This window comes from Haemorhous mexicanus, chromosome 21, assembly GCF_027477595.1.
Source record: "Haemorhous mexicanus isolate bHaeMex1 chromosome 21, bHaeMex1.pri, whole genome shotgun sequence".
NCBI lineage: Eukaryota > Metazoa > Chordata > Aves > Passeriformes > Fringillidae > Haemorhous > Haemorhous mexicanus.
This window is the reverse complement of record NC_082361.1, coordinates 3,414,289-3,435,388: the sequence shown is the minus strand read 5'-3', so window position 1 is coordinate 3,435,388 and position 21,100 is coordinate 3,414,289. Positions and strand designations below refer to the sequence as shown.

The 21,100-nt window shown below is 48.7% G+C and overlaps 1 protein-coding gene and 1 non-coding gene across 2 annotated transcripts; one reads left to right on the top strand and one right to left on the bottom strand.

Moving 5' to 3' along the window:
* Window positions 1-815: 815 nt before the first annotated feature.
* Window positions 816-12,413, top strand: WDR5 (WD repeat domain 5). Its single transcript, XM_059865120.1, has 14 exons — window positions 816-963; window positions 2,511-2,701; window positions 3,509-3,617; window positions 4,918-4,991; window positions 5,875-5,964; window positions 6,536-6,625; window positions 7,355-7,438; window positions 8,242-8,297; window positions 8,439-8,485; window positions 8,642-8,717; window positions 9,045-9,078; window positions 9,740-9,814; window positions 10,072-10,159; window positions 11,288-12,413. Exons 2-14 carry the CDS (start codon window positions 2,621-2,623, stop codon window positions 11,386-11,388), a joined length of 1,005 nt encoding a protein of 334 aa, XP_059721103.1. The 5' UTR covers window positions 816-963; window positions 2,511-2,620; the 3' UTR covers window positions 11,389-12,413.
* A 1,327-nt stretch (window positions 12,414-13,740) lies between these two features.
* Window positions 13,741-13,868, bottom strand: LOC132337233 (U6atac minor spliceosomal RNA). The gene has a single exon (XR_009489109.1). It is a non-coding gene; the product is annotated as a U6atac minor spliceosomal RNA (small nuclear RNA).
* Between the last annotated feature and the right edge of the window lie 7,232 nt (window positions 13,869-21,100).

Below are 21,100 nucleotides of genomic sequence, written 5' to 3'. Positions count from 1 at the left end.
CAGAATCGCTTGGGTTGGGAAAGAACTCTGGGCTGATAGAGTCCAACCTTTGATTGATCATCACTTTGTCGATTAAATCATGGCACTGAGTGCCACGTCCAGTCACTCCTTGGACACCCCTGGGGATGGGGACTCTGCCACCCTCCCGGACAACTCCAATGTTTAATGTTTCCCCCTGATCTAACGGTTAACACCACTTTCCATGAAGAAATTCCCACTGATGTCCAGCCTGAACCTCCAGTAGCACAGTGAGGATGACTCCCCACTCCCTGCCGGGGAGAAGAGCCCGACCCCCCTTTACAGACACGATTATGGATATTACAGCCATTATACAGCCATTATTAGAGCCATGACTGCCGTGTGAATGGGCCTGCCCTTCTCACAGCCGCTTTTATCGGTGTACATCCAACGGGGCCAGCTGCGGTCGCACCCCAACGACACCTAACCCCCTCCAGCCGAGCTCAACGGCCCCCGGGCGGCGGGAGCAGCGCCGTGGCCACCGATCCCGGTGTGTACGGGACATTCCCACACGGGAATGTCACACCGGCGAGGATGCGGCCCGCACGGGCAGGGCGCTCCCCTCAGCGAGCGGGGAACGGCAGCGGGCGCTGGGAGGGAAACAGAGAAAGCAACGAGAGGAGGGAAAAGAGAGAGAAGAAGGAAGGGAGGGAAAAGAAGGAGGGGAGGGAAGGGGCGGGCACGACGCCACGGGGATGGGCTCCGCCCGTGCGCGCACTCGCGCCGCTCTTTTGGCTCTCGGGCCCCGCCGTAGCGCTCCCGGGAGAGAGCGGCATTGTGCGGCCTCCGGCCCGCTCCGCGCAGGCGCCGGGCCCCATTCCCCGCCTGGCGGACCCGGACCCGCCGCCGCCGCCGCGTCCCCCCCTCCCCTCCCGCGGCCGCGCTCCTCCCTCGCCGCGGAGGAGGCGGCGGGGCCGCCCCCCTTTTCCCCATCCCCATCCCCCGGTAAGTCACCGAGAGAAAGAGCGAGAGGGGCGAGGCGGCGGTGGCGGCTCCTCTTCCCGTCTGCTCCTCGTCTCCCGCACCGCCCGGGGCTCTCCTCCCGCACCGCCGTTGCCCGCGCGCGCCGCCGCCGCCGCCTCCCCTCAGGCGGCGCGCGCGGAGCCCGCCCGCTCCCTCCCCCCCCCTCCACCCCCCCGGGCCCCTCCGCGCGCGCCCTGCCCGCCCCCCCCCCCCCCCCCAACCGCGTGGGGACCCCTCACCCTCCCCTCACCCCCTCCCCACATCGGGGTCCCCACGGGGAGCTGCCCCCACATTCCAGAGCATTCCAGAGCGAGGGAAGGGCCGCTCGGGGCTGGGGGGGGGGGCTCGGGGGGTGTTATCGGTACCGCGGGAGGGGATGCGCTGGGAGCCCCCCCCGGGCATGGAGCCCAGGCGGGCCCGGCAGCGATGCTGCGGTGGTTTGGCAGCGCGCTGCGGGCTCGCTCGAGTTGCTAGATGAGTTCCAGATGAAAAGGAATGGGGATCTGCCTTGGGAAAGTTTAATTTCTTCTGGTGGCCCTCAGATTGGCCGGGGAGTGTCCCTGAGCGGAGATGGTCAGGATGCAGTGCTGTGCCATGTGCTCTGGGATGACCCTGCTGGTGCTCCCTTCCAGCCTGGCCCCGTCTGGGATTCTGGGATCTCCCCACACCCAGCACAGCCGGCAGGCAACTGGTATCTCGGGGAGGAGATGCTTGGAATGCCAGTGGATCCTGGGAGAAAATGCTCTCGTTCCCCAGTGTGCTGCCACCAGCAAAAGGAGCTGCGAGGTGGCAAGTGCACTTAGCAGGCAAATCCTGACGGTGTGAGCCGGGGTGATTCTGTTCCCGAGCTGAAATGTGGCTGAGCTGCAGTGGAGATTTGTTCCTTCTGCAGCATCAGCCCCGATTACGGAATCCTGGCACTGCACTCCATCAGGTCTTGTTACAGAAAGCAGTGTGGAGAGGCTGATCCAAGGCTGCTGCCAGTCAGGGGGAAGTCTCGGGTGGAGAAGGGGATGGTTTGATGCTCAGACCTTTCAGCAGGGAAATATGACACCAAAATATTCACATTCTGAGGTGAAAGGAATCTAGTCAGGTCTTGAGCTTTGCAAGTGACAGTTATTTTTTGTGTTCATCATCATCTCGTATTCTCTACTATAATAAATTAGAGTAGAAAGGCCTCGGACTGTTCCTTCCAGCTTCCATACAAACTACTGTATTTACCATGTGCTAAGTACTTGTTACAAGTGCTTTGGGGTCTGTGATATGAAAACCCTGCCACACCTCAAAGCTATTGTGCTGTACTTCTGTTTGGAAAAAGCTTTCCAAGGAGTGATCAAAGGCTGTGGCTTGAGTTCTTGGTCTTGCACATAAGTAGATCTGAAGGCCTAAAATACTGCTGTGTTGCTCAACAGATAATAAATAGGGGTTTTCATACTGGTTTCTGGCAACCTGCACTTTGACCAATCTCACTCTTGTGCACGCTGAGAGTCTTTTTGACAGCTAATGAGAATATTTTGTTTTTCTTCCAGGTTTTCCTTTCAGCGTGGTTCTCCTCTCAGTGGCAAGAGCTGCCTTTTGAAGCAGCACATTCATTCTCCCCTTCAAGCACCCATAAGTCTCATTTGCCAGCTCCAGAACCATGGCAACAGAAGAAAAGAAGCCAGATGCAGAATCCACCAAAACACAATCTACTCCTTCCTCCTCCACCAATCAGAGCAAGGTGTGTGTGGGGCCCCAAAAAATATCCCTGTAAAAACACCTGGAACTACCTGAACACTCAGCAGCCAGAGCAGAATCAGGGATTTGAATTCTCCTGTAAATTAAGATCTTTTCCATGTGGCTGCTTCTGCTGTTGTCTTGTGATGAGGATTTTATGGGAAAAGTGGATGGAGTGCTGTTGTACTAAGTGTTCTTTTATTGGTTTTGGGGAAGTTCTCACTAGTGAAATACTTCTTGTCATTTTGATCATGACAATGGCTGTTTGTTTTTGTCCTTGGAATTCCTGGAGGTGGCTGGAGAATTGGTGAATCTCTAGTTGTGCAGTGGGGAAACAATTATTCAGGTTCTTTGAAGCCTGGAGATGCTCAAGGGGGATGTTCTTGTCTAACCATGAAGTCTTTTCAAAAGGTAAAAATGTGACTTTAGAAGCAGGGAGGAATTGGCCTGTGGTTTAATTCAAGATCAGGGTGAAAATGCAAACACTTGAAAGCACTGCACAGATCAATATCAGCAGTGTCACTTGGAAGTGCCAGGCACTTTGTGGTTGGGCTGTTGGATTATTCTCACCTGTTGGTTACTGGCTTGGATGGAATTCACCTCAGGAGTGACTTGGTGTTGTGCTTGGAACAATGAGGCCCCAGACTGAAAGGATGTTTGGTTATTTTCTGAATTTGGAGTGCAGTGGGACTGTAAATGTGATTTAATACTGGAATCTGTTATGATGAAAATCCACATGGTCCATCCCCTGTGCTGGCCACTGAGATACTAAATTTGGAATTTACCTCATTCATGCATATTTTTCTTACAGCCTGCCCCAGTAAAGCCAAACTATGCTCTCAAGTTCACGTTAGCAGGACACACGAAGGCAGTGTCATCAGTCAAGTTTAGTCCTAATGGAGAGTGGCTTGCCAGCTCCTGTAAGTATTGCTTGCTTTTGTCTCATTTCAAACACAAATGTGTTGAAGCCTTGCTGCAGACAAGCCTTGAAGAAGGGCTTGTCTGCAGCCTCCATCAGGGACAGGAGGGATGCCATGTCATGGCATGGTTTTTCTTGAAAGAGTGATACCAAAGCTGTCACTCTTTGAGATAATTTGATTGAAGTTCTGTTACTTGGAGCACTGGGTCCTTGCATTGCCAGGAGAGCCCTGGCCTGTTCAGCTTTCCTGACTGAGCAAATGGGCAAAAACCAGCACAGGATTCTTTCCTGTGCAGAGGAAACCCTTGTGCTTTTCTGTATCACTAGAAGTGAACATTTAAATTTAAACTTGTGCATGGTATCTGCAGGCAGAACTTTCCTGTGGGAGATAAGGAAGGTGCTGCAGAGGTGGATGCACGTGCTCTGTCCTGTGTGTCTGTGGTGCTTGGCATTCAGAGGCTCTGATTGCCCCAGTCAAGTGCAGAAGGTTGTTATAAACAGTGTTTCTCTGCTTGCTCTCTTAAGTGATAGAACAAGTCTCCTTTCTGTCAGCTTTGGTATTTCCTAAGGGTTTCTTTGGTGTTCAGCACTGCTTGACAGCTTTGCCTTGGACATGTGCTTCTGTGACTGTCAGTGATCCAGAGGGAATCCACGTGTAAGGAAAGGGCAGTTGGAAATGTTGAATTTGACAGTGTGGGTCACTGGAACATCTTCCAGAGATGGGGAATGGCTTGGGGCTTTGACTTAACTGCAAACAACCTCAGTAAAACCAGTGCACTGTGCCATATAAATCATTCTTCCAGTGTCCCCATCAGAGTCCCCCTTCCCTTTCCCCTGAAAATGTTTTCCAAACTCTATATCTGGGAAATAGCAACTTTTTTCTCTGGCTTGTTTTGCAAGTTACCATGGATAATATGTTTGGGTTTCTGCAGACATCCATTCAGTCCAGCTTGTGGTGTAATTATTGTTCTTTTTGGGGAAAAAGCCTTTCAAGCATTCCCGTGAACCAGCACTCCTTTTACCACTGGCAGTCTAAAACAAAAGTAGAAACCCAAGTTGTCAAGAGAGAAACTAAAGCTGCTGGAGCCTCTCTGCATTCCAGGCAGCTTATGTAACCTCAGCTGCTGCAGAGTGCTGTGTAGGAAGCTGTTCTTCACCAATTCAGTATCACCTTCTTCCCTGAGGTCTGCCTGGGGAGGGAGAACTGCCCAGAGACAGAGTGAACTTATTTCTTTTCACCTGGAAGGGACAGCTCTGGTGGTGCTGTTAATTAACCTCTGAACTGGCACATTCTTTTCCAGCTGCTGACAAACTCATTAAAATTTGGGGAGCCTATGATGGCAAGTTTGAAAAAACAATATCTGGTCATAAGCTGGTAAGTACCAGGTGATTACTATGGGAATTTACCTGGGAAGATTTTTGCTTTCTTTTCCTCATTCAGAAATTTCCATTCTTGGTTAGTTCTACCTGTGTGGGAGGTTTGTTCTTCAGTCTTACTTTGTTTATATAGTCCTGGAATTGCTGGATTGATACTGGGGCAGGCTGGGAATATGGGTGGAGTGCAGGCTGCATTCCCAGTGCCCAGCCAGCTTCTTGTGTCCCCTGAATTGCAGGAGAACCCACCTCAGACACAGGGCAGAGCATTCCTGGGTGAAAATCCCTGTGAATTCTAACACTGTGTCCTGTTCCATCTTTCCTTTGTATAAGGAACAAAACACTTGCCTTTTAAGGAGATTGAATTTTTCTTGTGGGTTTGCCTACATAAACACAACACTTACTCATTCTGCAGAGTTCTTAAGAAAACACAAAACTTCCAAGCTCTTTGGTTTTCCCTTTTTAAAAAAGTTTTTACGTGCTGAAGTTTCATGAGCAAAAATGAAGATTTCTCAAAAGAAAAACCACTGGAATCTTCTCCAGCCTCTGGGGACTTGGACTGTAAACAGCAGCCATTTGTCATGAAGAAAAGCCATTTACTCAGATTAATTTATGAGCATTCTATTTAGGAATTCCAACAAAGGGTTTTGGTGGCCACAGTGAGAACTGTGTGAAGGAGCTACTGATGTTCTCAGAGTATGTGGCTCAGCTTAAAATTGTTCCAGAGGAGCTCTTAACTCAGCAAAATCACTGAATTCCTGACTCTCAATGCTGAATTTTCATTCAAGCTTCAGCTGGGAATGTAATCTGCAGACTGTGTTTTCCACTTTTCTGTGTGGCTGAACAAACAGAGCTGAGAAGAGAATTGTTTTCCTTTGTTTTAGGGGATCTCTGATGTTGCTTGGTCATCAGATTCCAACCTCCTTGTGTCTGCCTCTGATGACAAAACTCTCAAAATATGGGATGTAAGCTCGGTAAGGGCAGGAATTATTATTTATTTGCCTTCATTTTTCTCCAGCATTGGCTTCTTCACTTGTGTTCCTGTTTGTAACAAGCTGGCGGATGGGCTGTGAGGGTGAATGAATTGTGCTGTCTGCTCTTGGAAAGGGTGGGATGCTTGTGGATACCACGAGGAGCCTGTTATGCTCTGAGAGAGCACTAAAGCCTGATAGTGGAGATAGAACCACAGCAAAAAGCCTCTCACATTAAACCTTTTTGTAACTTCTTATTTCTGCTTTTCCCTCCCCATTCTCTTGTGACAGAGAGAACTGGATAATTGGGTTGAGTTTTGATTAGGAGTATTAAATTGTTTGGATCCTCCTGAGCTGCATAAAGAGTTGGCACCTCATCTGCAATTATTATGATTGTTTTATTTGGTTTTTTTCTTTCCTGTTTTGTTGCAGCTGGCCCTCTGCCCATCTAAATCTCGGGCTAGAGATGGTTTCTTTCTGTGCTGCACAGTGATTAACCTTAATGTGCTCTCTCTGGGTGCTTTTATGGTGCTGGGTGATGCTGTGTATTTAACTCTGCTGAATTTTATTTCAGGGTAAGTGCTTAAAGACATTGAAAGGGCACAGTAACTACGTTTTCTGCTGCAATTTCAACCCTCAGTCAAACCTCATCGTTTCTGGCTCAGTGAGTGGTTTTTAATTTTTTTTTTCCTTTGTGGGAAGCAAGTACTGCACACTCTGTCACTTGTCACTAAAGGGACAGACAGGTTCTTTAGGGATCCTTGGCAGAATGATGATGGTATTAAATCATAGTTACCATTCCAGCTTTATTTTCTTAACAGATTATTATGATTAGTGTAGCACACTAATTTATGATTAGAATGGCACAGGATTTCTGCAGGCAGGATTGATGTAGTACAATTTACAATTAGTGAATACAGGATTTATAGTACAACTTAGGGTTTCTAATCACCTGGATTCTGACTTAGCTAAAGGATGACTTCTAATCACCTCTTCCTCTGCAGGTTGGGTCAGATCATGGTTTGAAAACAATATTAAATAAAAGAATGTGAATCACACAGCCCATTTTAATTGTGTTTTCCCTCACAAACACAGCTTGTGGTCAGGTGAGCTGTGCATTGCTCCTGCTGTGTTTGCCTGGGGAAAAGCCCTTAATCCATGCTCAGTGTCCTGCATGGATGGGAGTGGAATGGGAATGTAAATGTGATTTAATGCTGGAATCTGCTGTGGTGAACATCCACATGGTCCATTCCCCTGTGGGGACATGGACACAGGGAATTCAGGGAGGTGTTCCCAGACTGTAGGTTGTGTCCTGGGCTGGGATTGATGCTGTAGCTGAGTGCCTCAGCCAGGTGCTTGACTAAAGCCCCTGGTGCCTCTCTTGCCTCTGCAGTTTGACGAAAGCGTGAGGATATGGGATGTGAAAACAGGGAAGTGCCTCAAGACGTTGCCTGCTCACTCTGACCCAGTTTCAGCTGTAAGTCTCTCCTGATCAGTGAAAATCACAAAAATGCTTGTTTTGTTAGCAGAGCTCCTCTCCTGCCCTGTAGAGTTTGTGCTGTTTCCAGGCCCTTACACCCAGGCTGGGCTGTGGTTGTTGCCCCAGGCCATTGCTCAGTGGGAATGAAATGAGTGGTGTTTTCTCTAAGATCAGTGTGGATTTTGGTCCTGGCTGTGAATGTGAATAGTGCAGAGGTGTTCAGGCATGCCTGAGTGTCATTCTGGGACACACATTTGTGGCACTTGATGCTCAGGGAACAACCTGTATTGCTCTTGCTTTTGTGTTGCTCCAAGTCATTATTGAAGTTGTTCCACAGAACACTCCTGTTTTAAATCTCAGTAATTTCATAGGAGAAATGAGCTTGGAATACAGCAATATCCATTGGAATTAAGGAAAACCAGAAGATGTTCAACTCTTAATGTCTTTGAAATGAAAAACACTGAAAAAAATCTGAGCCTCAGATGTGTTGAATTGTAGCTGTTCTAACATGGTTGTTCTGCCAAGTGTAAATGATATTTCACACTTACAAATGTCTTTTAATAGTAATAATTCTAAAGAATCATTCTTTAGATATAATTAGCAGAAAATTCACCTTAAAACATGAGTGGCTACATAAGAGGTTCTATTCCGTGCCCTTAAAATAATCAGGTTCTACCTGCATGTTTTATTCTGCTGATGTGTTCCATGCCAGAAATGGGAAATGAGGAGCTTAAACATTTGATCTTTATGAACATCAGTAAAGTTATTCATCTTAATAATTAGTATTAATAATATTACAGGTGCATTTTAATCGTGATGGATCCCTGATAGTGTCAAGTAGCTATGATGGACTCTGGTAAGTATTTGTCTTATCTGCATCACTCTTTGACCCTTTTGCATTTTAAAAATACTTAACAAAACCTTGTATTTGTAATGTTAAAATTGTAATAAAAAACTTCAAGCCAAATAATAATTATTTTTTCTGTGTTTTTAACAGTCGTATCTGGGATACAGCGTCAGGCCAGTGCTTGAAAACACTGATTGGTAAGTAGAAATATTTCTTGTCTGGGCTGTATTTTTCACACTGATTTTCTGTGTTTCAGTGAAACTATTAAAAACAAATGAATGTCAAAAGAAACCCTCTGTCAGTGAGACAACACAGCTGTGCACTTTGTAACACTGCTTTTAATTTTGCTGTAGATGATGATAACCCTCCTGTGTCCTTTGTGAAATTCTCACCAAATGGCAAATACATATTAGCTGCAACTTTGGACAAGTAAGTATTAAAAAAAAAAAGGAGAATAACAAACAGATTTGCAATTTGGAGTATCAGATGATGCTTTAATTTGCTTTTTGGCTGCCATAGTAATGACAAAACATGGCTTCATGTATAGTGTTTTCTGTGGAGGAGAATATGAATGGCATGGCAGTAAAATTGATATTTTGGGGTTAACTAACCCTGCATTCCAAAGCCAGGCCAAAATGATCCTTGCAGACTTTTGGAACTCTGGTATGGAGAAACCTTTTTCAGCTGCTAGGAATTTTTCAGATTAAAAAAAAAAAAAAAAAACCAAGAACTAAAATCTTTGTTTTTGTTTTCCAGCACGCTTAAACTTTGGGACTACAGCAAAGGAAAGGTAATTCTTTCTGTTTATGTAAACTTAACTAAGCTTTTAGGAAAATTGGATTTTACATGTGATTTTTAAACAGCACCTCTTTATGGAGAGGATAAACTTTTAGCAGAGCCTCTTGCAACAGGACAAGGGGTAATGGTTTTGAGCTAAAAGAGGATTCAGGTTAGAAAGTTTCCTGTGAGGGTGGGGAGGCCCTGGCAGCTGAGGCTGCCCCCGCATCCCTGGAAGTGTCCAAGGCCAGGTTGGAGAGGCTTGGAGCACCCTGGGATAGTGGAAGTTGTCCCTGCCCCTGTCAGGCCTTTAAAGGTCCCTTCAAACTCAAACTGTTGTGTGATTCTGACTAGAAATGTCTTTGAAAAGAAAAAAAATGAAGATACTTTCCTTCTGCATAGCCCTGAGACATTAAGTACAGCAATATCTCTGCATTTTTCTCTTCATGAACAATAAATTGCCTTTGATCTCTTTCACTGTTGTAATGGGACAAATTTAGGGCTTTGTTTTGGGTTTTAGAGCAGAGCTGCACTCTGCATCCTCTAGATCACTCTTTTTGGCAGGGTGACAATCACAGGCTGATGTGTTTAGTCTTTTTTTCCTAGAGGGTTTGTCCTTGACTGAGAAAACTCTCTCCCAGCTGCATTAATGTCCTGTGGCTCTTCCCTTCCAGTGCCTGAAGACCTACACAGGACACAAAAATGAGAAGTACTGCATATTTGCCAATTTCTCTGTCACTGGTGGAAAGGTTGGTGTTGATCTGATTATTTATTGTTAGCTATGTGCAGCTCTTCCTGCTCTCCTCTGTAGATAAAAGAGGATTTTGGGGCTGAAAGCCTCCTTTGGTGGGTGCTGGTTTCTGTGTCTCTAGGTGGGCTCACTGTCAGGTTTCCTGACTTTTCCTTCTCCCTTTCACATGAGAACAGTGAAATGTTTACTGAGAAATAGCACTTGGATATGGATCAGAAAGATTCAGATAACTCTGTTTTCTCTCTGTCCCTGCAGTGGATTGTGTCTGGTTCAGAAGACAACCTGGTTTACATCTGGAACCTTCAGACAAAAGAGATTGTACAGAAACTACAAGGGCACACAGGTGAGGGAGAAGGTTCTGCTTTTATTGATAAAATATCCCTCATATCATCAGGCTCAGCCTGAGCATTTTCTCTCTGATACCAATTTTACTCTCAGACCCATAAATTCTTGACTGGCTGGAGCTTAATTGAGCCCTGGGAGTTTTGCTCCTTTTTATGGGCATTGAAAATGTTTTATTCTTCACCTGTGAAGAACTTTTGACATCAGCTTGCAAAGGAGATTTTCTTGAGCACAGAACTGGTCAAGATATTTAAATGTCTCATAACTGAGTGACTGTGAATGGTCTGTTAACACCTTCCAGAGCTGCAGCTCCCCAGGATGAGGGTTGATGGGCTGGAAATGTCTGTGCATGTCCCTGGTCTTGAACCACGGGATGTCACCTGCTGGGTACCTCAGTCTGAGTCCTGCAAAAGAGCAGAGTTGAAGTGAAATCTCAGCATGCTCAGTCCTTTGCTTTGGGCTGGATCCCAGTGATTTTTTGGGCTGGATTCCAGTGATTTTTTTGGGCTGAACCCCAGTGATTCACATTGGACCCCAGTGATTTTTGGGGGCTGGACCCCAGTGATTCATGTTGAACCCCAGTGATTTTTAGGGGCTGGACCCCAGTGATTCATGTTGGACCCCAGTGATTTTTTTGGGGCTGGACCCCAGTGATTCAGGCTGAACCCCAGTGATTCATGTTGGACCCCAGTGATTTTTTGGGGGGGCTGGACCCCAGTGATTTGCAGTGTAAGGAAGGCAGCAGATTTTCATTTTCAGGCTCTGGAGATGAAATGTTACCTAAGAACTGCCCGGGATGTTGGAAATACCCTCCTGAAAAAAAAAAAGCCTGAGCTGGATTTTGATCCAGCTGTGTCTGACATGATCTGATAGAAGTAAGAACTGGAATATAGAGAATTCTCACCTTCTGAAACCTCTCAGACACTTCCCTACTGCCCTCAATTCTTTCCTGCGTGCATTTCCTTTCACAGAGGAGCAACAGTTGTAAGATATTTACAAATAACACATTTAATTCTGCTACCAGGAAATAATAACTTGGCTTCATAAAACACAGCTGCTAATTTTCAGAAATGCCTGCTATGAACCAAGTTGAAATGATTCCATTTTTTTATCTTTTCCTTTTGCTCAGATGTTGTCATCTCCACAGCTTGTCACCCAACAGAAAACATCATCGCATCAGCTGCGCTAGAAAACGACAAAACAATTAAACTGTGGAAGAGTGACTGTTAAACGTTCCAGGATTGCTTTAGAGACTGTCAGGAAAAAAAAAAATAAAGCACGTTTTTAAAAAAATTATTAAAAAATAAAAACACCCATAGATCCAGTTTGGCAGGAAACCTGAAGAATATTTGATAAAGTGGTTTCTGTTAGTCTTGGCCCAAAGAAAACATCTTAGCTCTGCTAGAGCTGGGCAACGTGGTGGAAAAAAAAAGAAAAAAAAAAGATGCAGTGTCTCCTTTTCTTGCCTGATGTTTTGGCAGACAAATGGATGATTCTGATGTCGGGTCAGAAGTGTTGGACACCCCAAAGATACTGTATTTTCTGATGGCACTGCTTCTGGGCACTGTTGCTGCTTAAAGAAGAGCTGCCAGTCTACTTTGTACCAGTAAGTTAAGTCACAGGCCTAGAGATGTGTGGAATTTTTTTTAAATATGTCTAATTTTTTTTTTTTAATTTTTTAATTTTTTTTTTCCAGAATGTAGTTTCTAGTCTCTTGGGAAATTTCTGTATTGTTTTAAATAGGAGTACTACATCTTAAAGGGTGCTTCATTTTAAAACACTCAGCTCAAACTTTGTGACCAAATAAAACCATGCAGTTCCAGATTTCCCTCTTCCTGCCCTTGACTTGACTCCTGTGGTGGAATCTCTTACCTTCTGTATAGTTGCTTACCTCTTGTTACGTGTGTTTAATAGATGCTGTTCTAGAGCAAAGTTACAGTTCTTCTGTTAACCATTAAAATGAATCCTGCTTGTAGTTGTTCTCAGCATATTTTAATTTTTTTTAAATTTTATTTTGCCTCTTCTGGTTCTAAAGCCAACTCACAGAACACTGTAAAGTTATTTCAATGTAAAAAGAACCAAACCCAGACTTTTTGTATCTTGGCAATCCATGGTATGAAGCTGTATTGCAAATGGCATGACTCTGTATCTATCTCAGCATTGGTATTTCTTTCCCTTTTTGTCATATCCATGTGGTATTTACACATCCAGAAAAATACCATGTGCCATAATAAAAAGGTGGGATTTTATGTGTATGTTTGTGGTGAAGAGTGTGCTCATGTGAAGTGTCTGTGCCCATGGAGGCTTCTCTTAAAAAACATTTTTAATGTTTTCTGTAGAAACTCCAGTGAGGGAGAATGAGGAGCAGCAGCGTGGAGAGAAAAAGAGGAACAAACCAAAGTCCAAATTTATTTAATGAGGGGGAAAGGATTGAGCTGTGGGTGTCCTCAGCAGAGACAACATTGCTACAGCCCCTCACAGAGAGCTTGAGCTGAGGGAAATCCTCTCCTTGCAGGGTGGGCAGGGATCCAGGATTTACCTTGTGCTGGATAAGAAATGCATGGATGCACAAGTTTTACTGCACCCAAGGGGTTCTGCTGCAAAGGGATGTTTTGGTCTTGGTGAAGCAAAACCTCTTTTTTTTTTTCATTTACCTCATGTGCTTGGTAATAACAGAAAATCAATTACAGTCCAGGCCTCTGGAGTGCTGCTCTGAGGCTGCCTTGCTTTGAAACCCTTGGAGAAAAAGAGCTGCAAGACATGAGGCATAGGTTTTCTTTTTAAAATATAAAAATAGAGTTCATGTTGAGCTGCTAAAATGGCTATTAATACTATCAGTGCCTTTGGAGGTTGTTCATTACCCCCAGGAAGGGACACTGTGTCTAGACTTGGTGTCACTGCTAAAATGATCAACTCATGATTTTTTTCAGCCTTATTCTAGAAGGCCAGTGCAGCTCTTCAATGCAGGATGTGGCTGTGCTGCTTTACAGCATGGAGGATGTGGAATTTCACTCCAAAAAGCATTTTAATGTTGATTCAGAAATATTTCCTGGCATAGTGCTTCTCACGTCCCTGTGTGTGAGTGGCTTTGCTTGCCCAGCTGTGCTGCCACATTGAGCTGGGGAGGAGGGAATTTTCTGCTGGAATCTCTTGAACAGGGATAGAAAAGCCCCTAATGTAAAGGATCTGCTGTAAAGCTGCTCTTCATAAAGGTTGTGTTTAAATCCTTAATATCCCACCTGGGATTAATGCTGGGGCCTGTTGGCATGAGCTCTACTTACCTCTAATTCTGTGCAGCCTGGCATGGCTGTGGTGGTTGGAGGGCCAGGATTAGCTCGAGCACAGCTCTGGAAACGAGGATTGTGTGCTGGCTGGAGCAGGGGAGGTGTAACTTTATTTTAGGTACAGGCTGAGAGTGGCTGGGGTGTGTTACATCATGCTGAGAGAGGGTGAGTTACTGCTGTGAGCTCATCTCTGCTGCACCGGCCATACGAGGGAAAAGGCGAGCTGGGGGGCTAAAAAAGAGCCTGCCACGCTTTCTTTAGGGTCTCCCGGAAAGAAAACAAGAGGGAAAAATACGAAAAAAAAACATGGTTAGATGCCACGAAGTAGGTGGCAGTGCCTTAACCGTATGTGTGTTGTATAGGCCACTAGGACCTCTTCCATCCTTATCAAGGGGAGTGCTAACCTTCTCTCCTTTCATACAACACGGCATTGTGTCTGCACCAGAGGCTATTTAAACCTCCAGAAGACTCCAGCTATCTCGGACAGAGTGAGCTAACTTTTCCACTCTCTTCCCCCTCAATTTGATATCTCTTTCTAAATCCCCTAAAAAATCTTTTACTCTACCTCCCAAATTTGCCCGAAAACCCCTAAAAATCTCGATAAAATCGCTAAAACGCGTGCTTCCCGCTACCCTTTTAATATATTCATCAAGTTCAGCCAATCAGCGTGCAGAAGGCGGAGCTTCCCCTGCGCCGTGACGCGCGGGGCGTGGTTTTGCTTCGGCCTCGCTGCTGGAGGCAGGCGCGCCCGGGGGTCGCCGGTTCGAGTCCCGCCGCCGGCGGGGCGGTGCCGCGGGGAGGAGCTCGCCGCGGGATTGCGGCGGACCTGCGTTACCTGCGCAGGGTTTGAGCTTTCCCGCCGCGTATCCCTCGGGTTTGGGCTTTTCCGCCGGGTATCCTGCAGGTTTCAGCTTTCCCGCAGCGTATCCCTCGCGTTTGGGCTTTCTCTCCGGGCATCCCGCGGGTTTGAGCGGCACCGCGGGATGCGCTGCTGGCATCTCCCGCAGCCGGAGCAGCGGTGCAGGAGGGAGAGCATTCCCCGAAGCGTTCCCGCTGCCCCGGAGCTCGTAAATCGCTCCGAGTTCCGTCAGCGCTAATGAAGAATTACAAGTCTCACATGTGGGGGCGGTGGAAAAGGTTGGGTGGGTTTTTTTCCCTTTTCTTAAGGCCTTTCTTTCTCTTCGGTATCCCAAAGAAATCAAGCCAGACAAACATTTCTCTAAATGAGCGCTGCAACACCTCAAACCAGCCCGTGGAGCTGCCGTTCCCAGCGGGATGACTCCCCCCGCATCCCGCTGCAGGGGCCACCGGCATCGCTCCATCCCCCGACTCCCGCCACTCTCCCAGACCTTCCCGCTGGGTTCCCGGCGGGAAGGACCAGCGGAGGAGCCGCTTTTCCGGATGAGGCTGCGGCTCCAGGTGCAGCGCCCAGGGGTTTGCACAGCCCCGCCAGCTGTGCACAGCTGCTGCATCACAGACTCAGAACAGCTTGGGGTGGAAGGGACCTTACAGCTCAGCCCATTCCCACCCCCTGACAAGGGCAGGAACACCTTCCACTCTCCCAGGTTGCTCCAAGCCCTGTCCAGCCTGGCCTTGGACACTTGCAGGGATGCTGCATCGCTGCCACAGAGCCCAGGCTGCTCCTGGCTGCCCCTTCCAGATAACTGATGAGTTTATTAAGGGATTAAAATTTAGTTTCCCCTCCTTATTGAATGCTCTGATTTATGCACGCGTTTAAATCAATCCCATTTCCTGCCTTTTATCCCTTCTCCCCCAGGCTTTCAGGCTTTACTGTGTCAGACATTTGTTACAATCACATTGTTTTGAGGCAAGCGAGACACCGTGGGTGGTTTAAGGGATTTAAATCCATGAGCTGCATTTCTTGGCCAATTCTCCCAGGTGCCAACTGCCCTCCTGAGCTGTAGATGCCCCTCCTTGGGCCAGCTTGTGCTGCCTCCCAGTGAAATGTGAACCAGCCCCCCTGCTAAAGATGCTGCTGGAGATTAGGTCTGAGCTGCCTGGCTGGCACAGGAGGTGCCTGGTGGGCTGGGGTGCCCAGGCTGGGGGATTTCAGGTGCTGCTAGCAGGCAGTTGCTGGATGAGCTCCATAAGCAGCTTATTTTGTCATTTTAATTTTTTAATCCCATGCATTCGGTCGCGCTCTCTTATTAGTAAGCATTAGCTCCCCAAGTCCCATTAGCTCCGCTGAGAGCTGGGGCTTGGCTTGTGGGGACAGCTCTGGAGAAGCCCTCAGGGGGCTGGGGGCCTGCTCCTGCGGCTGGTGATGTCCCATGTGGGTGTGACCCTGGCCCTGCAGAGCCATCACTGCTCAGTCCCTCCCTCTGCTGTCCCCCTGTCCCCTCCCCAAGCCCCTGGCAGTCCCAGCTCCCTCCAGAGCTGATCCAAGCCCGGGGCTGGCTCTAACATCCCCCTGCTTTATTAAAGCAACTATTTTCTTGTGTGTAAACACACACATTCCATTCAAACCCTCTTCCCTCTCCTTCAGGTTTTCCCCTTAACCCCAGGGCCATCCTTTGTTAGATGATCTCAAGCCTCAGATTTAAAATTAGTTGGCTGCTTCTCTTTAATAAAATTATTCCTTTCCTCTTTAAATAGCACAATATGTCACAGAAAGCCGGTGGGTCCGTTCATGAAGATGAGACAGCTCAGAGAGGAAAGAGACAGGCAAAAAAAAAAAAAACAAAACAAAAAAAAAAGTAAAACCATACATCTCCCCAAACCCCTTCTGCCTAATCCAACTGAATTAGAGGATTTCGAAGTGGATTTAAAACTAAATCTTGATTAGGGAGAATTTCTCTCCAAGAGCTGCTGCACGGTGGTATTAATGGGAAGTGATCGTGGACAGAGGAAATAGGACAGAAATAACTGAGGGGAGCACAGACGCACTCAGGTCTGTGCAGGAGCCGAGAGAATCGGGGGATTTCTCCAGAGGAAGAGGGAGAAATTGAACATCGACATAAGGAGCCTGGTGCCAGGGGCTGGCTGGGCAGATCAGATCAGATCCCGGCTGCACCCACGGCACCGCCCGGAGCCCCGGGGAGGGCTCGCAGGTGAGGAGGCAGTGCTGGGGACGAGGAGGGCCGGGCTGAAGAGCCGGGAGGCGAGGAGGTGTCAGCCCGCTCCCCCAGAGCCCTGTCCACCCTGTGAGCTCTGGGGGACCCCCGGAGATGCCCCCCATGCTCTGCGGACACATGGCCGGAGGTGCCCACGGGATCCTGTCTCTGCTGACCGTGGTGTTCGTCCTGCCGGAGGGTGAGTGCTGCTCTCCCCGGGTGCGGCCGTGCCCTGGAATCACAGTTTGTATCCTCCCTAAACCCGACCTTCCCAGGCGGGGTTTATCCTTTTCCATCCTCCCTAAACCCGACCTGCCCAGGTGGGGTTTATCCTTTTCCATCCTCCCTAAACCCGGCCTGCCCAGGTGGGTTTATCCTTTTCCATCCTCTCTAAACCCGACCTGCCCAGGTGGGTTTATCCTTTTCCATCCTCCCTAAACCCGACCTGCCCAGGGGGGGTTTATCCTTTCCATCCTCTCTAAACCCGACCTGCCCAGGTGGGGTTTATCCTTTTCCATCCTCCCTAAACCCGACCTGCCCAGGCGGGGTTTATCCTTTTTCCATCCTCCCTAAACCCGACCTGCCCAGGCGGGGTTTATCCTTTTCCATCCTCCCTAAACCCGGCTTGCCCAGGTGGGTTTATCCTTTTTCCATCCTCCCTAAACCCGGCTTGCCCAGGTGGGTTTATCCTTTTTCCATCCTCCCTAAACCCGACCTGCCCAGGTGGGTTTATCCTTTTCCATCCTCCCTAAACTCGGCTTGCCCAAGTGAGGTTTATCCTTTCCATCCTCCCTAAACCCGGCCTGCCCAGGTGGGGTTTATCCTTTTCCATCCTCCCTAAACCCGACTTGCCCAGGGGGGTTTATCCTTTTCCATCCTCCCTAAACCCGACCTGCCCAGGTGGGGTTTATCCTTTTCCATCCTCCCTAAACCCGACTTGCCCAGAGGGGTTTATCCTTTTCCATCCTCCCTAAACTCGGCTTGCCCAGGTGGGTTTATCCTTTTCCATCCTCCCTAAACCCGACCTGCCCAGGCGGGGTTTATCCTCGGGGTGAATTTAGGGGCATTCCCGAGCCGTGCAGCTGCGTGCTGGTGCTTTTAGGATGGAGGTAGTGTCACTGTTTTGTACAAAAGGGCAGTGTGCCAGGATTTGGGATCCCCTGGGTTCCTCTTCCCTGGTTTGGCCGGGCAGGGACTCCCCTCGCTGTGTTTGGCTGTGTGAGGGTGCTCCAAACCTGTGGGAGCAGGTTTGGATGGTGTAAATTAATATCCTTTAAAGGCTTTTTGGTTTGTGGTTGATTTTTTTTTTTGTTGTTGTTTTTTAGAAACCTGAGAAATTGTTTAATTCCCATTGTGGCCATTTTCAGACACAGTGGCTGCAGGGGAGGGCTGAGCTGCCGCCAGTGCGAGTGTGCCAAGCCCTGGGGACACCCTGAGGCCATCGGCCCGGGGCCACAGGCACCGCCGTGGCTCTCGGTGCTCTGCAGGAGGATTTCCCTTCTGTTTCCGAGCAGGTTTGCCTTCCTGATGGACCCTGTGATAACACCAGGGCTGTGTCCAGGGGGAAAACCAAACCACGCTGATAAACCCATCCCTCTGGAGGAAATCCCTCCAAAGCAGGCACAGCTAAACTGGAGACATTTGGTGAAAAAGGGAAAAGATGTTTCTGAGCCTGAGCGAGCCCTGAGTCGGTGGCGTCTGCGGTTGTGAGGTTTCAGCTACTCTTTCCACCTCCTGTTTCAAAGCTCCCTTGTTCCCACAGTTTGATCCCGGCTCAAATCTCCGGCTAATCTCTGATTTCGCACTGACCTCTAGTGGGAGATGAGCCTGTATTTTCGGGCCCACTGGGTAAACAAGTGACGGGCAGCTCCGGGCTCCGGCTTAATGCGACTTGGCAAGGCAGGGAGCGCTGCGAAGCCGTCGGTAGAGAGCAGCTCGGAACGAGTTGAAGCCTTTTCCCCCCTGGAAAAAAATCCAGCCGCGTTTCTTCTGGTTCTTGTTTAGTGTCTGGACTCCAGTGTTACGGCTGCAACATCGTGGTCGGCACCAAAAACGTGGACATGGGGTGCTCCAAGCCCGAGGTGATCACCTGCTCCCAGTCCCACCAGGGCTTCAAGCACCGGTTCTGCATTAAAACAGAGAGCGGTGAGTCCGCCCCGGGGGCTGCTCCAGCCGCTCTCACCCCCAAACCCGCCCTCGCAGGGCATGTCCCCAGTGCCAGGCTGTCACAGCATCCCCTCCCCTGATTTTTTAAGTTTTTCTAAGCCTTCTGATGTTTACATTCTTGTGACGAACTTTCTTACACGCTTTCTGTAAATAACTCATTGTTTTGCATTCTTTTATGGAGGAGGAGAAACTTGATGGGCTGTTGGTTTGTCCAGTGTCATTGGAGAGGTGGCACTGCCACCCTCCAACCCACTGTCACTTTGGGAAATCTATAAATATTAGAGTCAGAAAATAAACTTCCCTTTTTGTAGTGGTGTTCACAGGATTTGTCCTGTGAAGGGATGAGGATCTTGACTCCATGTTTCAGAAGGCTGATTTGTTATTTTATGATATATATTATATTAAAGTAAATGATATATTAAATATAGTATACTAGAGAATAGAAGAAAGGATTTCATCAGAAGGCTTGAAAGGAAAGGAATGGAATGATAATAAAATCTTGTGGCTGACCAGAGAGTCCGAGACAGCCGGACTGTGATTGGCCATTAATTAAAAACAACCACATGAGACCAATCCCAGATGCACCTGTTGCACTCCACAGCAGCAGAGAATCATTGTTTACATTTTGTTTCTCGGCTTCTCAGGAGAAAACATCCTAGCAAAAGAATTTTCCATGAAACATGTCTGTGACACCTTTTTTTTTTTTACCTCGGAAGGAGCAGCGAATTCCCGTCGCGTTGTCCCCCTGATGTCCCTCCCTCCCTGTGCTTGCTTTCCAGTGGTCCTGGGCATCCTGCTGACCAGCGGCTGTGCCACCTCCCGCCACTGCCAGCAGCAGGAGCTGCCGGGGGTCCGCATCCACTGCTGCGACACCGACCTGTGCAACGCCTCCCCCGGAGCCCCCCGGCCGCCCCCCGGCCGCCTCCTGCTGCCCTGCATCCTCGCTGCCCTGCTCCTCTCCTGAGCCCCCCGGGCCTGGCGGCTGCGGGGTGCTCCTGGGGTGGGTGCTGGCAGCTGGGGTGCCCCCATGGCTGCTCCTGCGGGTGGGCAGCACGCCCGCCCTCCCGTCCCCTCTCTCAATAAAAGGTGCCGAACGCTGCGGAGCTCTCGGTGGTGCCCCCGCGGGGAGGACGGGGATGCTCCCCGAGATTTGGGGGGTACCCGCAGCATCCCGGGGAAGGGGGAGAGCAGGGCCGGGGGTCTCCCCACGCCCCCGCGGGGATCGGGAGCGCGGCCGAGCCCCGCTCTTCCCACGAGAGGGCATCCGCGACCCTCGCTCCACATCCCGGCTCGGGGATGGAGCATCCCCTGCAGCGGGGTGGGCGCTGGGCTGGGGACGGGGTGGAAGGAACGGGCAGAATTTTCAGACTTCTTTTCCCAGCCGATGAGGCCGAACGGGAGCTTTAAGAGCAAAATCCCATCCCGTGCGGATCGCAGCCCGAGCGGCTCCTCCAAGGTCATCGCGGGGGTTTGCGGCAGAGCTGGGAATTAAACGCATCTGTCTCAAGAGCCAGCCCCGTGTCTCTATCACCAGGGAAACAGCATAAACCTCGCTATCAGAAAGGGAAGAAATGTTTTATTCTATTTTTTTTTTCTTCAGATGGAAAAAAAAAAATAATGCAAAAGACCTTTTCCATGCAAAACATCAGCTTTTGATGACATTTCTCAGATGTGTGTCAGAAAACAAGCCAAAACTCTACTAAAAATATTATCTGAGGCACCTTCCCAAGAGAAACACCTTGGGACTGATGCAAAACACGCTCGGATTCTGAAGATTCAAAATAAAAGGAAATCAGAAAACAAATCCTAGGAGAAAAACTACAACAGCAGCAACAGTACCCAATTCCCTCTCTTTCCCCTTAAAACCTTCCTCGTGATTTTCAGGGGAGCAGGAAACATTTCCCTGGCAGCTGGAGTTATTCTGGCTACTGGTTTTTTATCTGTCTGTGCTGAGCTCTTTGCACAAACCCTCTCCAGTATAAATTCCCATTGGTTTGGGATGGGGCAGAGCTGATGGCCCAAGAATGGGAATGGGGCAGAGTTTATGGCTTGAGGATTGGGATGGGGCAGAGCTGATGGCTGGAGAATGTGGATGGGGCACAGTTTAAGACCCCAGGATCGGGATGGGGCAGAGTTTAGGGCCCCAGGATTAGGATGGGGCAGTTTATGGCTGGAGGATGGAGATGGGACAGAACTGATTGCCCGAGGAGGATCGGGATGGGGAAGAGTTTATGACCTGAGGATGGAGATGGGACAGAACTGATGGCCTGAGGATGGGGATGGGGCAGAGTTTAGGGCCCCAGGATGGGGATGGGGCAGAGCTGATGGCTGGAGGGTGCTGTGGCGGCAGCTCTGCCCCCCAGCAGCGTTTCGGGGAGAGGCGAGGCGCGGCCGCGGTGCCTCCATCGCTGCATCCCG

Excerpts from the sequence above, each read along its gene's own strand:
- WDR5 (XM_059865120.1), top strand. The coding sequence starts at position 2,621 with ATGGCAACAGAAGAAAAGAAGCCAGATGCAGAATCCACCAAAACACAA. Across the intron at positions 3,618-4,917 it reads AGAGTGGCTTGCCAGCTCCT|CTGCTGACAAACTCATTAAA; the intron begins GTAAGTATTGCT and ends ATTCTTTTCCAG. Across the intron at positions 9,815-10,071 it reads TCTCTGTCACTGGTGGAAAG|TGGATTGTGTCTGGTTCAGA; the intron begins GTTGGTGTTGAT and ends CTGTCCCTGCAG.